The 12,109-nt window shown below is 54.1% G+C and overlaps 1 protein-coding gene and 1 long non-coding RNA gene across 3 annotated transcripts in view; one reads left to right on the forward strand and one right to left on the reverse strand.

Annotated features, from left to right (window-relative positions):
- Positions 1 to 988: 988 nt before the first annotated feature.
- Positions 989 to 12,109, reverse strand: part of LOC132655887 (uncharacterized) — a 29,745-nt gene continuing 18,624 nt past the window's right edge. Inside the window, exons 1-3 of one of the 2 annotated variants that reach the window (XR_009593827.1) lie at positions 6,189 to 6,479; positions 5,419 to 5,553; positions 989 to 2,130 (exon numbers count right to left, since the gene is read on the reverse strand). This is a non-coding gene — a long non-coding RNA (uncharacterized LOC132655887). Of the gene's footprint in view, positions 2,131 to 5,418; positions 5,554 to 6,188; positions 6,480 to 12,109 lie in introns of those variants that run through there. The other variant, XR_009593826.1, reaches the window with a different exon arrangement.
- Positions 5,549 to 12,109, forward strand: part of Dab2ip (DAB2 interacting protein) — a 176,350-nt gene continuing 169,789 nt past the window's right edge. The window contains exon 1 of the mRNA XM_060390040.1: positions 5,549 to 5,797. Coding sequence (XP_060246023.1) covers positions 5,758 to 5,797 — 40 coding nt within the window. The 5' untranslated portion in view covers positions 5,549 to 5,757. The remainder of the gene's footprint in view (positions 5,798 to 12,109) is intronic.

Below are 12,109 nucleotides of genomic sequence, written 5' to 3' on the forward strand. Positions count from 1 at the left end.
AGGGTGCCACATGGCCCGGATTCCTATCTGTATTCTCCCGGCCCAACTTGTGAATTCTCCCAGCAGCCCTCCAGGGCCTACCCTCGTCCTCCGGAGCGCTAGATGAGGAGACCAAAGCACGAAGAAGGGAGCTTGTGTGCTGAGGGTCCGTCAGCAGGTGTGTAGAAGTGGGGTTTGGATTAAGGCAGGTAGATTGGCACCTGAAGGTCTGAAGCTCTGCAATCTGAGCTCTGCTACCTGTACCCAGACAGTGTCAAGAGAGAGCACCCAGCCTGGCTAGGCTCCACTTTGCTCAGGGCACTTGGGGTCCTCCCGGCCTCCATTTGGCCTTAGAGAGGAAAGTTCAGTGGGGCATGGGAATAATCTGAAGGCTTCTGGAGCTCGCTACGCCTCAGTGTATACGATAGAATCCCATACCCACTGCCTCCAGGCCTGTGACGTCCTCTTCATCACTCACAGTCCTCCTTGGCCAGCCTCACCTCAGCAAACGCTTTCTTGGATCTGCTGAGTTGATTAGTGACCTCATGCTCCTATTGCCCTGTGCCTACCCTCTTCTTACTCTCTGAGCTTTGAGTCTTCCTTTGGGTGTCTGGGTTCCCTGCTTGGCCAAGCCCATGGCTCAACAGACAGCAGTATCTCCATGCTGGCTCCATGCTTGACCTTTCCAGAGGTAGGCAATGATCAAGCTAGCTGCCAGGCACCTGTCCTCTCTCCCCATGCCCTCAGCAGGGCTCCCATTCCCTCTCTTCTACCCATGTCTCAGTCCATTCAAATCTTATTTTCTCCCTTTTCTTTTCTCCCCCTTTCCCTTTCCTCACTTCTTTCTTTCTTTCCACAGGGTCTCACGTAGCCCAGACTGCCCTCCAGTGTACTGGAGGATGACCTTGAACTTCGGGTCCTCCAAGTGCTGGGATCACCATGCTGGGTTTGACGCAGAGCTGGTGATGGAAGCAGGGCTTCATGCATGCTAGATGAGCACCAACTAAGCTACATCCACAGCCCCCATTTAATGGTTTCTGTACACAGAGCAGTAGGTCCTGGTGGCTGGAGCAAGGTCTCACAGTGGGCTGTGCTAACAGCCTGTGGGGTGGAACTGCGGGTCTCAGGCTGATTTCCCATCCCAGCCTTCCTGCGGCTCCGAGCTCCCCGCCGTCTCTGTGTGTCTGTCTGTATTCCTCAAACATCACGCTCTATGGCGGTGGAGCTCCCTGTGCCAGGCCCAGCCCTCCTCCTCCTCCCTCAGCTCTCTGGTCCAACTGCCACATGAAAGCCTCCAAGTCATCCTGGACTTTTGTTTTTCCCCTCTTCTCCACTGACCGTGCACCTGCACCCAAGATCTCCACAGGGGTCTTGAACCTATACAGTTTCCCTCTGGTACCGGCTCTCGCTGGAGTTCCCAGGGTCTTTACCTTCTATAATAGCAGTGTCCCACCTGGCCTCTCTGTGTTCACTCTGGCCGCTTTCCATGCAGCAGCCAAGAAGCCTCGGCTCACTCCGTTGCCATGGATCCGTGCTCTCCATCCCATACAGCTCTTCACGAAGCTGCCGCTGATCTTTCTGTCTCCTCTTGAACCGTTCTTTCACTTGTCCACCCACTCTGGGCACCCTGGCCATCATTTTGAACCTCCTACCCACCATCCTTTGCAGCGGCTCTGCTCACTCACGGGTGATGGCCCCTCAGACTTGGCACAGCAGGGTCCCATCATGTGACTGCTCAAAAGCATTCCTCTGGGCTTCTAGTTGCTTTCTCAGTAGCATCCATCTCTGGTGGAATAGTGTGCTTCTCCTCAGCTGCACTGTAAATCCGCAAGAGTGGAGACGCTGGCTGCGCCAGGCCTTACAGCGGGGCTGAGCCAAGGCCAGTACTCGTTGACTGCTGGTTGAGTTTGCAGGTCTTTCTGCCCCATCAGTTGTGTATTTACAGTTTTACCCTACAGAAGTCATCAGACAGATGTGCATGGGGTACCTCAAGGCCTTCATTACAGCGCTGGGGAGGTAGCTCAGTGCACCCACACTGTGCCGTGTGCCTGTGAGTCCAGTACAGGAGCAGTGGCAGCCAGAGGATGAGGACTTCAAGGCTGTCCTTGGGTTCGTGGCGAATTTGTCACCAGCCTGATGCTACCTGAGCTCCTGTCTCAGAAGGGAAAAGAGAGAGAGAGAGAGATTGATTGTAGGGTTGCTTGTTTGCTTGACAACCGGCAGTAACGATGAGTAAGGGATTGATTCAACAGTCACAGCCAAGGGGTGCCACAGGAGATGGCCCCGATAACACTGCCGTGTCACCAAGGAAAGGGAGTATGTGGCGGTGACACACGGTTATTATAAAGGAGCCCCGGAGGGCGGGAATTCTGGCTGCATCTGCAAACATGTCCACTTACGGATGGAGATAGTGCCAGAGAATCAAGCTTTGTTCCTTGGCTGGACAAGAGAAAGAAGCCAGGGAGGGCAGCACCCCATGACGGAGGCCCAGGCAGCATGGAAGCCCAGGTCTTCCTCCCGCCAGGACTCACTTCCCGCTCTGGATTTGTCTGTGGGAGGCTCAGTCAAGCCCTTCAGCTTCCTTGGCTGCAGAACTGCTCCTGTTCTCCCTACTGGCTGCACCAAGCAGGAGGTCACAGCTGGAGTGAGGGGAAGCCACATCTTCCCCTGAGTGTCAGAGATAGGCTGGGCCCGAGGCCGTCTTCTTCTAGCCTAACGGTAGCCTTGAAGGATGGGCTGCTAACCCAGAGTTCATCCAGCTAGTTAAAGGCATAGTTTAGTTCTGAGCTAAGGGGACCAATCACAATTCCATCTTTTTTTTTCCCCTAACATATTTTTTACTAATGATTTGGGATTTCACATAATGTTCCCTGATCACATTTTCTGTCTGTCTGTCTCTCTTTTTAAGACAAGGACTCACATGGCCCAACTTGGCCTTGAACTCATTCTATAGCTGAGGATAGCCTCGAACCTCTGATCCTTCTGCCTCTACCTCTCAAGCACTGGAATTGTAGGCATGTACCACCATGCCTGGTTTAAATGCTGCTGGCGATCGAACCCAGGACTTTATGCATGCTAGCCAAACATGGCTATTTTTATTTTTTATTATTGGTGTGTGCGTGCACACACAGACACACACACACATACATGCACACACAGACACACACACACATACATGCACACACAGACACACACACACATACATGCACACACAGACACACACACACATACATGCACACACAGACACACACACACATACATGCACACACAGTTTGCATTTATGAGGAGGTCAAAGGACCTGCTGACTTCCACAGATCAAACTCAGGTTTTCAGGCTTGGGTAGCAAGTGCTCTTACCCACTAAGCCATCTTGCCAGCTTGCCCTACTCCTTTTTAGGGTCTCACTATGTGGTTACAGCTGGCTTTGAACTCACTACCCTCCTACCTCAACCTTTCCAGTGTTTTATGGAGCTGCTGCAATAAGTCCCAGAGCCCCAAGAATGCCCCAGGACCAGGGAAAGCTTACTTACTGGCTGGGGAAACATGGTCCCACTCCCTACACTAAGCACATCCCACCCCCACCCATTCCCCACAACATCCCTCCCCCAGGCACCCTTAATAAGGAGATCCAGGGAGCCTGGTGCCCACAGGAGGCTTGGGTCAGGCCTGGCCTCCCTGTAATTAAGGCAGCAGGAGGCTGGGATCTGGGATCCCGTCATCCAAGGTGGGGAGGAGGGGCAAAGGAACAGGAGGAACCTCCTTGTGGCCAGGCTGACCACGTCAGCAGCCACTGGCTTTCTGGGAACAACTAGGCAGCAGCTGGCAGCTGGGATAGACCCAGTATAGACCCTGTCATTGGCTCAGCATTACCCTGGTCCAAGCCAGTGCAGGCAGGTACCATGGACTCAAGCTTCATCTGAGTCCCATAGGTGCCTGTCCCCCATCTCTCTCCTCTCGAGTCCTCCACCCAACTCCACGGCCGTTCTTCCAAAAAAAGCAGGCCAATGGACGCTCGGCCTCTAGCGTCCAGCAAGGCTGAGGGCAGACGGCTTCTCTTCTTCAGCAGGGAGTGCTGTGTGTCAGGGAGGCCGGGGAAGGGCTGCTCAAAGGATCACACAGGCATCCCTTGGAAAGGAGGTCAACTTCTGAACAGATGCTTCCAGCTTCCTGTGGCCCCTGGAGCAAGCCCGCCCTCCAGTTATCTCTCTGGTCTTCCCAGCTGCCTCTGCGCTCGCATCACCCTAACCTTCTCTCGCCTCCTGGTGGTCTGCTCCCTACCAGATAGCCCCTTGGCAGCACAGTCCTCAGCCCTGCCACTGCATCAGCCTGGGCATGCCTCTTTGCCCTCCCTCCCCTGTCCAGCCCATCCAAACCCTGCTCACCTTTCTCCTACTGGACTTAGATGGAGGTTTTCCTGCCAGGAGCCGTGGCACAGGCTGGCCTGCACTGGCTTGGACCCGGACGATGCTGAGCTAAGGAAAGCATGTGTCTTCCCTGGCACTCTCTGGCACCAGGGCTGTGCCATCCCGGGGGCTCAGACCTGCCCGGGTGGTCACTCACAAGCTGTGGTCTCGAAGCTGCACTGTACTCGCCTGTGAGAATGGGTTTCTAGAAGTAAGTAGCCCCTGGGAGTAAGTAAGTAAGTAGCTCATGGGAGGCTTCGTGGGTAAACACTCCAAATGGTACCATGGTGGGTGTGGTCCTCACGAGACCACAGCTGCTCGTGTTGAAGCTACAGACACACTCAGCCCGCCCCTGTCACGTCGTTCTACAGGGGCCAGAGAGGCCTTTCTAAGGCAACTGAGATCTTGTCACTGACCAGATGTCCAACTTGACCCTCTCTGGCCTTGCTCTCCTGCTCTTTCTGAGCTCCATTTATTCATTCTAACTGCTAGAACAAATCTGACAAATACCCACTGTCCCAATGGCAGGCCTTTGACCCTTCTCTACCTGGCTAACTCCTAGGCAGCCTTTTAGGTCGCAGCTGAGGTACCTTTTCCTCCAGGGAGCCCCCATGGCCATCTCTCATTCCAGGGAGCCCCCAATCCCTGAGCTCCTGAGGTGCTGGCCTGCACACTCCATTGTGGTACCTAGCACACCTGGGTGCTGATGGCCCTGCAGAGGGCCCCTGCTCTCTGCTGCAGACCCAGCACAGCACAGTGTCTGGCAAGGACTGGATTCTCAAAAAAAATATTTAGTGACTGAATGGCTGGATGAGTCAATTTCTGCATCCCACACTGCAGGAAATGTCTGAGAACAGATTTGAGTGGGAGGTTCCTGCAAGGCCCAGGAGAAGGCCCTGGGCTTGTGGGGTGCTAGGTGGTGAGGAGCAGACACCCTTTTCCCCTTTCAGGAGGAGGTCAGCCTCCCCATCCACTCGCACTGGCCCCCTGGGGCCTCGGAACCGGCTTCCAGATGTTAAGCCCCCTGTCAGCCTTACCTCCTAGCTTTTCCATCTGCACAGCTGGACCAGATCCCCGCAGCCAGCATCGCGGGCAGCCAGGCCAGCCGTCCCCAGCGTCTTCCTATTTTAGACATCTCGCCGCCTCGGTCCCTTCTAATGTTTCCAGGCAGGCTGCGGGGGGAGGAAAAAAAGGTTACTGCTACTTTAAATGTACTGTATGAAGGCGAGGGCTGGAAAGGGGCCTGCTTGCAGGGATACCCAGTCATCTAGTTAGAGAAGCCGCCAGATGGAATACAAAAGGAGAAGCGCAGGCGCTCATGGAGACGGCCTCGGTTCATAAATCAGGTGGGGCTGTGGCCCAGGGGCCCGCACGTCATGGAGCCCGACTCCCCCCAGGACCCAGGCGACTCCTACGGTAGGTGAGCAGAGCCAGCTAAGTGGCTAAGTGGCAGAGTTTGGGATTTTAGTCCATTGCTCCAGCAGACTTTGCTTAGCTTTGGGAATCAGAGTTGAGGGGGTCTGGGTGGGGAGCAGATGTCTAAGTGCTACCCGGCCTCTGGGCTTACGGCAGGCATGGGTGCCCTGGGTCATGGGTCTGTAGGGTCCCCTTAGACGTGGCGCTGGCATGATCTGGTAACAGGGTAGAGTTTCTTGGCTACTTGCGCTTTGCTCTTGGCCAAGAAGGAGAGGAAGTTTATAGCCCCCTGCTCCTCCGTCTCACAGTCCCCCGGGTCTGCCTGCTGCTGTGGCAAATTCAATTAGCCAGGTCTGCAGAGAAGCAGAAAGGAGCAGGCAACTGCATGTACCTTGTAATTAAAGGCCAGAGCTGAGCCGAAAGCTCCCGGTTCCCCTCTCCGGTACACAAGGCCCCCAGGCTGCTGCAGCTGGGGAGCTGCCCTGCTCAGCTCCTGGGGACCACTGGGAGCCCTGAGCAGAGTGCTGGAGAAAAGTTGTTGGGCTGAGAGCCCAGGCAGAGTGGGGCTGGGGGCTGGAAAGCGCAGGATGCTTCTTCCAAGGAGGTTTCAGCAGGCTTGGGACCCCAGGGACTCAGGTACCCAAGCTCACTGGCTACTTGGCTGGCCAGGCTGCTGCTCATTTGGCCTGAATGCAGGCACAGAGTGGCTGTCTCCCAGCAACAGAGAGAAGAGCAGGAGCATAGCTGAGAAGGGAGGCTGGGGGAAGGTTGAGGGGTTTACTGGGGAGACAGGGACGTTAGCCTCAGGTAAGGAGGTCTTCTATGGCTAATGACTTATGTGAGTCTTAAGGCTGTGACACTCTACTTAAAAACAAAACCAAACACAAACAAACAAACAAAAACTCCTCATCCCCCCCCCCACTTCCCCCCCCCCCACTGCCTTGCTCCAGCCAGGCCTAGCTGCCTGGCCCAGAGTCAAGGCCAAATTCCCTTCCTCCTACAGCAGCCCAGCTCTGTCCAGAGAGAGAGAAGGATTTTTGCCATGCTTCAAGCTGTAGCCCTCAGGGGAGCTGGGCCAGGCCCTACCATGGACCTGGCATATTCAGTCAGGTGACCTGTGGGTCACTGCATCTGAGTAATAATCAGTCCTCAGAGAGTGGGGGAGGGGAGGGCAGGAAAGGAGAGGGGAGGAGAAATACAGCTTCTGTTCTGGAAGACGTTTTGGTCTGGAATGGGAGGCCACCCATGGTCCCAAGACCTGCTCTAGAGGGATGTATTCTTGGGAACACACAGTCTGGGCTGTGAGATAGGTTTGGCTTTCCCCAGAACTGTCAACCTCAAGCATGGTATGGCCTAGGCATGACCCATATAGGCTCCTTCATGTTGCCTAAGGAAGGTACAGGGCCAGGGCAGCCCAGAGAATTGTGAAGACAGGAAGTGGTGATAGGCGTCAGTGTCGCCAAGCAGAGCTCTGGTGGTCCCTGGGCGCTCCTCCCCATCCAGGGTTATCTTAGGAGCCTGCAGCCCCTCTCTCAGTTGTTACCCCCACCCCCACCCCCTGCACATTTGCCAACAGCAGGCTCTGGGCAGGACAAGGCTGGAAACTGAGACAGCTCCTAGCTCAGTGGTGTGCAACCTGCCCCATCTTAGCCTGCGGATCTCCTGGATTCTGCTCTGGCAGGGCATGTGTGTATTGGACCTGGGAAAGAAGCCTAGGGACAGAGGAGGGTCCAGGGGAGGCCAGGCAACCTCCCACCCAGCCAGCCTCAGAGGTCCTCAGCTGAAACCCATCCTGGGCCAGGGCAAGAAAGGAAGCCTCCTCTCCAGCCCTCCTTCTCCAGCTGTTCATTCACTTGTTTACACTACTCTCAGGTCCAGGGCTGGGGCTCCGGGAGCCCAAACTTTGCCTCTGCCTTTATGAAGTCCCCAGGTTAGTCTGTGAGTAGGGACTGATCCAAAGAAGGAGCCCAGACATCTTGGAACCACTTATTCCAGTGCCTAGGAGGGCTTCCTGGAAGAAGTGACTTCATGACTTCGATAGCCTCTGTCGGTGTGATGGCCACGGCACAATGCTATAGGCTGGCCAGAAGTGACAATGGAAAACACATCCTCCTGTCCCAGAAGTAGACATCTCAGGCCATTTTCAGGTGACCTGGTTTCTGTTGAGGGCTCTGCCCCCAGCGGGTGGATGGCTCCTTTCTGTTGAGTCCACGTGGTCTTGCTTCAGTCTGTGCATGTGGAGAGAAGGCACATGTTCTAGTCTCTTGCCCATGAAAATAGTGATGCTACTGTATCAGGGAACCACCTCATTCATCCTTGGCGTCTTCCTGTGAGGCCCTATCACCATGTACAGGCGTGGGGGTGAGGGCAGGTCACTCAGATCCTCCATGACTCCCCACTTGAAACATCTCCTTCCCCTGTCACCTGGGACAGCCACACCCTGCCTTCCTCCCACTTCTTGACTCTTCTTTCCCTATGACCCACATGGCCCGCCTTCCAGGTTAAGCCACATGACCACACTTCCTGCCCTTCTCTCTGTGGCACCCATGCTGGCCTGTCCCACCCCAGGGCCTTTACAACTGCAGCTCCCTCTGTCCGAGGCAATCTTCCTCCTTCCATTCAGTGAGATAACTCGTGTTTTTTGTCCTACTTGCCAGAAAGTCGTCTCTTCTGAGAAGCCTTCTTTCTCTAGACCATATTCCCCCGAGTCCGCTGAATCAGACCCCACCGCCTTCCTGTCTCTCTTCTAGCCTGTTCTGGTTTGTGGATTTCAGTGGAACGGGATTAACTGCACAGCCCGCTCTAATCTCTAAACTCTCTGAGTCCCCGGAGCATATCTCTCTGTTTGGCATTAGTAGGTGCACTAAAATACTGTTGAGTGAGCAAGGAGCTGAATGAACACAATTCACCCAGACAAAGAGGCCAAGAAAGGCATTCCAGGCAGATGGAAGAGCATGTGAAGGCCTGGGGCTGAGGCATTCTGGAAGGTTCTCTACTTGGAGTGATGATAATCTAGGCAAGCCCTTCAAGGGTCCTGGGAACCTGATGGGAACAAAGCTGGTTGGAACTCTGGGCTCTCCTCCTTTCTTCAAGCTGCGATAGACTCTCTCCCACCTGCTGGTGGACATACTGATTTTGGCTTCTGTTTACAGGATTTCAGGGGTTTGGTCCCTGGGCAAAAGAGTCACAGCCATCAGCACAAATGGGCAAAAAGCTAGCAGCAGAGGCTCAGAAGTGAGTCTAAGCCAGGTGTGGTGGTGCACACCTTTAAGTCCCAGCACTCAGAAGGCAGAGGCAGGTAGATCTCCATGAGTTCAAAGCCAGCTTGGTGAATTCCAAGTCTCAGATAGATAGATAGATAGATAGATAGATAGATAGACAGACAGATACATAATAAAACTAAACATGAGAGTCTCCTAGGTCAGGGCCAAGGAAGGCTAGGAGTAAGGACAGACTGAAGAGCTAATCAGGCAGGAAGGCTTAGGGACTGAGCAAGGCCTTCCAACAAAGATCTATTTTCTTAGGCCTTGGTTTTTCCGGATATAAATGGGTACAAGTATCAGCTAAGGTCTGTCTTTCAAAAAGACAAGCCCTTCTAGTAATCCTTGTGAGTGTCAAAGAACGGGACGACAGGGGTTGGTGGTGGCCAGCGATGAGAAAAGACCCTCACCCAGCTACCTCTCTCCAGGATCTCATGATTCCACCATCTCTCCCCACCATACACTGCTCTTGGCTCTCAGAGTCCTCTTGGGGCATTGGTCACTACCCTGCCTCCTATCCGAGATCGTAAGATGCTGAGGGCAGAGCCTGTCTTGCTTGAATTGTTTCCTGGTAATTTTGTGTTAGCAGCGCTTGGCCTGACAACATGTATTCATGACATTGGATGGATGGATGGATGAATGAATGGATGGATGGATGGATGGATGGATGGATGAATGAATGACAGCAGCTGGACCCCTTGTTAATTTGCTCCCATTGTACCCAGACCTCCTCCTCTTCTCTGGGCTTCTGTGTGGGTAACTCTCACTTGTGAATGCTGGTCTCAACGGTAGAATTTTCCAGTTCTAACCATCTAAGATTCCATCAGCACTCTGGGTTGTCGGGCAGCCTGGGGCCAGCCTCTACTGCTGGCTCAGCCTTAGTTTCTTTGGCAGACAATTGGGCAGGGTCCACCCTGCTCTACATGTTGCCGCCAGGTTGCCATGTACCCCCAAAGAGAAGTGAGAGTGGGCACAGCTAGACCCCTGTGGGGGTCTATGACTCAGAGAGGTGAGTAGGACGTACTCAGTGTGCTGGGAGACATCGGTTGCTCTGTGACTCCTGGGAGTGGGACACAGGCTCACAAACCTGTTCCTCAGCTCACCAGCAATTGATTTGCCCAGGGCATTGGGAGCTCTGTGGCAAGGAGGCAGCCATGCTCCTGCTTCGTTCTGAGTATTGGAGGTGAAGCAATCACAACATATCCCCCCAGTCCTGGAGACCAAACCCAAGGCCTCAGTCATACCAGACAAGTGTTCTTCCATCCCCATTTTTCTTTTCTTTTGAGGCAGGGCCTGGCTGTCTTGTAACTAGCTATGTAGACCAGCCAACCTTGAACTCATAGAGATCCACTTGCCTCTGCCTCCTAAGTGCTGGGACTAAAGGCGTGTGCCACCACACCAAAGCTTCTCTTGGTTTCTTATTTTGAAATAGAGTGTCCATAAGTTAGTTTTCCAGGCTAGCACTGAACTCATTCAGTGGCTCAGGCTTGCAATCCTCCTGCCTCAGCTTCCTGAGCCACGGGAACTGTGAACCTGTGCCACCGGGCTCAGCCAACAGCACTATTTTTGGAGTACTTGCTCTGAGTCAGGCGAGAGGAATAGTCTCTGCTGTCCGCTTGAATCCTCACAACCAACCTGCAGGCTGCTGTTAGCCTGTTTTCTAGGAGAGGAAACTGAGACTTGGGGGCTCCGAGAGCACACACTATGTGTGGTGATCAAACCCAGGCTGCTGGGTGAGCAGTCTGGCACTTATCTCTTGGAGCACAGAAAGCCATCACTAGGCTCCGAAGCTGGCGCCTCTGGGCCCTTCCATTTGCTGTGGAAAATCTCCCCTTTTGGGGACTGTTGGCTGAGCCAGCTCAGGACTGAGCGTGACTGTGTGACATGGCGAGGACCTGTGTCAGCTCAACAGGGGACAGCAAAAGGCAGGCGCAGCTGTGACAGGATGGGGCTGGTCTAAAGTCAGATCTATTTTGGGCTCAAAGCTGTCAGAAGCCTGATGTCACGATGCCCTGGCCCTTCTTCTGAGCCGGGGAGACCAAAGATGCTGTCCTGGGTTTTGCCTCAGCTAGCCAGGAGTGAGGTTACTGGCCATGATCAGGGATGTGCCCAGCCACCCCCTTCCCATTTTCCTCATGCTAGAGACGAGAAGACCAGTGACTGTCAAACCGAGAGCCATGTACCTTTGTCTCTGAGGTTGTATATGTGAGTTCAGGCCTAGGAGGCTCTAATTAAGCCTGCCCTGCCTCTCAGGCCTCCTCCTGATTCTGATGGCCTCAGTTTCCTCCTCTGTGGTGCAGCAACAATGATAGCCTGGTCCTCTCATCGTGAGTGTGTATGTATGTGTGCATTTGTGTGTGTGTGTGTGAGTCTGTGCATGTGTGTGTATCTGTCTGCATGCCTCTGTGTGTGCCTGTGTGTGTGTGCGTGTGTGTGTGTGTCTGCATGCCTCTGTGTGTGCCTGTGTGTGTGTGCCTGTGTGTGTGTCTGCATGCCTCTGTGTGTGCCTGTGTGTGTGTGCGTGTGTGTCTGCATGCCTCTGTGTGTGCCTGTGTGTGTGTGCCTGTGTGTGTGTCTGCATGCCTCTGTGTGTGCCTGTGTGTGTGTGCCTGTGTGTGTGTGTGTCTGCATGCCTCTGTGTGTGCCTGTGTGTGTGTGTGTGTCTGCATGCCTCTGTGTGTGCCTGTGTGTGTGCCTGTGTGTGTGTGTGTCTGTCTGTCTGTCTGCATGCCTCTGTGTGTGCCTGTGTGTGTGTGTGTGTGTGTGTGTGTCTGCATGCCTCTGTGTGTGCCTGTGTGTAGGTACCACGGTGCACACATGGAGGTCAACGGATGACTTCTGTGAAGTCAGTTCTCTCCTTCTATCTTTACCTGGGTTCCAGGAATCAAAATTGGGTTCTCAGGCTTGAACGGCATGTGTCTTTACCCCCTGAGCTATCTCAAAGGTCCCAGAGCCTTCCTTCTCTAGGTTCTGTCTCCGAGCAGGTTTATGGAGAGTGACATCTCCCTGGTTGCCCTTAACAGTGAGGCAGGGGAGGCAGAGCTGGTCCTTT

This window comes from Meriones unguiculatus, chromosome 8 (assembly GCF_030254825.1).
Source record: "Meriones unguiculatus strain TT.TT164.6M chromosome 8, Bangor_MerUng_6.1, whole genome shotgun sequence".
Taxonomy (NCBI): domain Eukaryota; kingdom Metazoa; phylum Chordata; class Mammalia; order Rodentia; family Muridae; genus Meriones; species Meriones unguiculatus.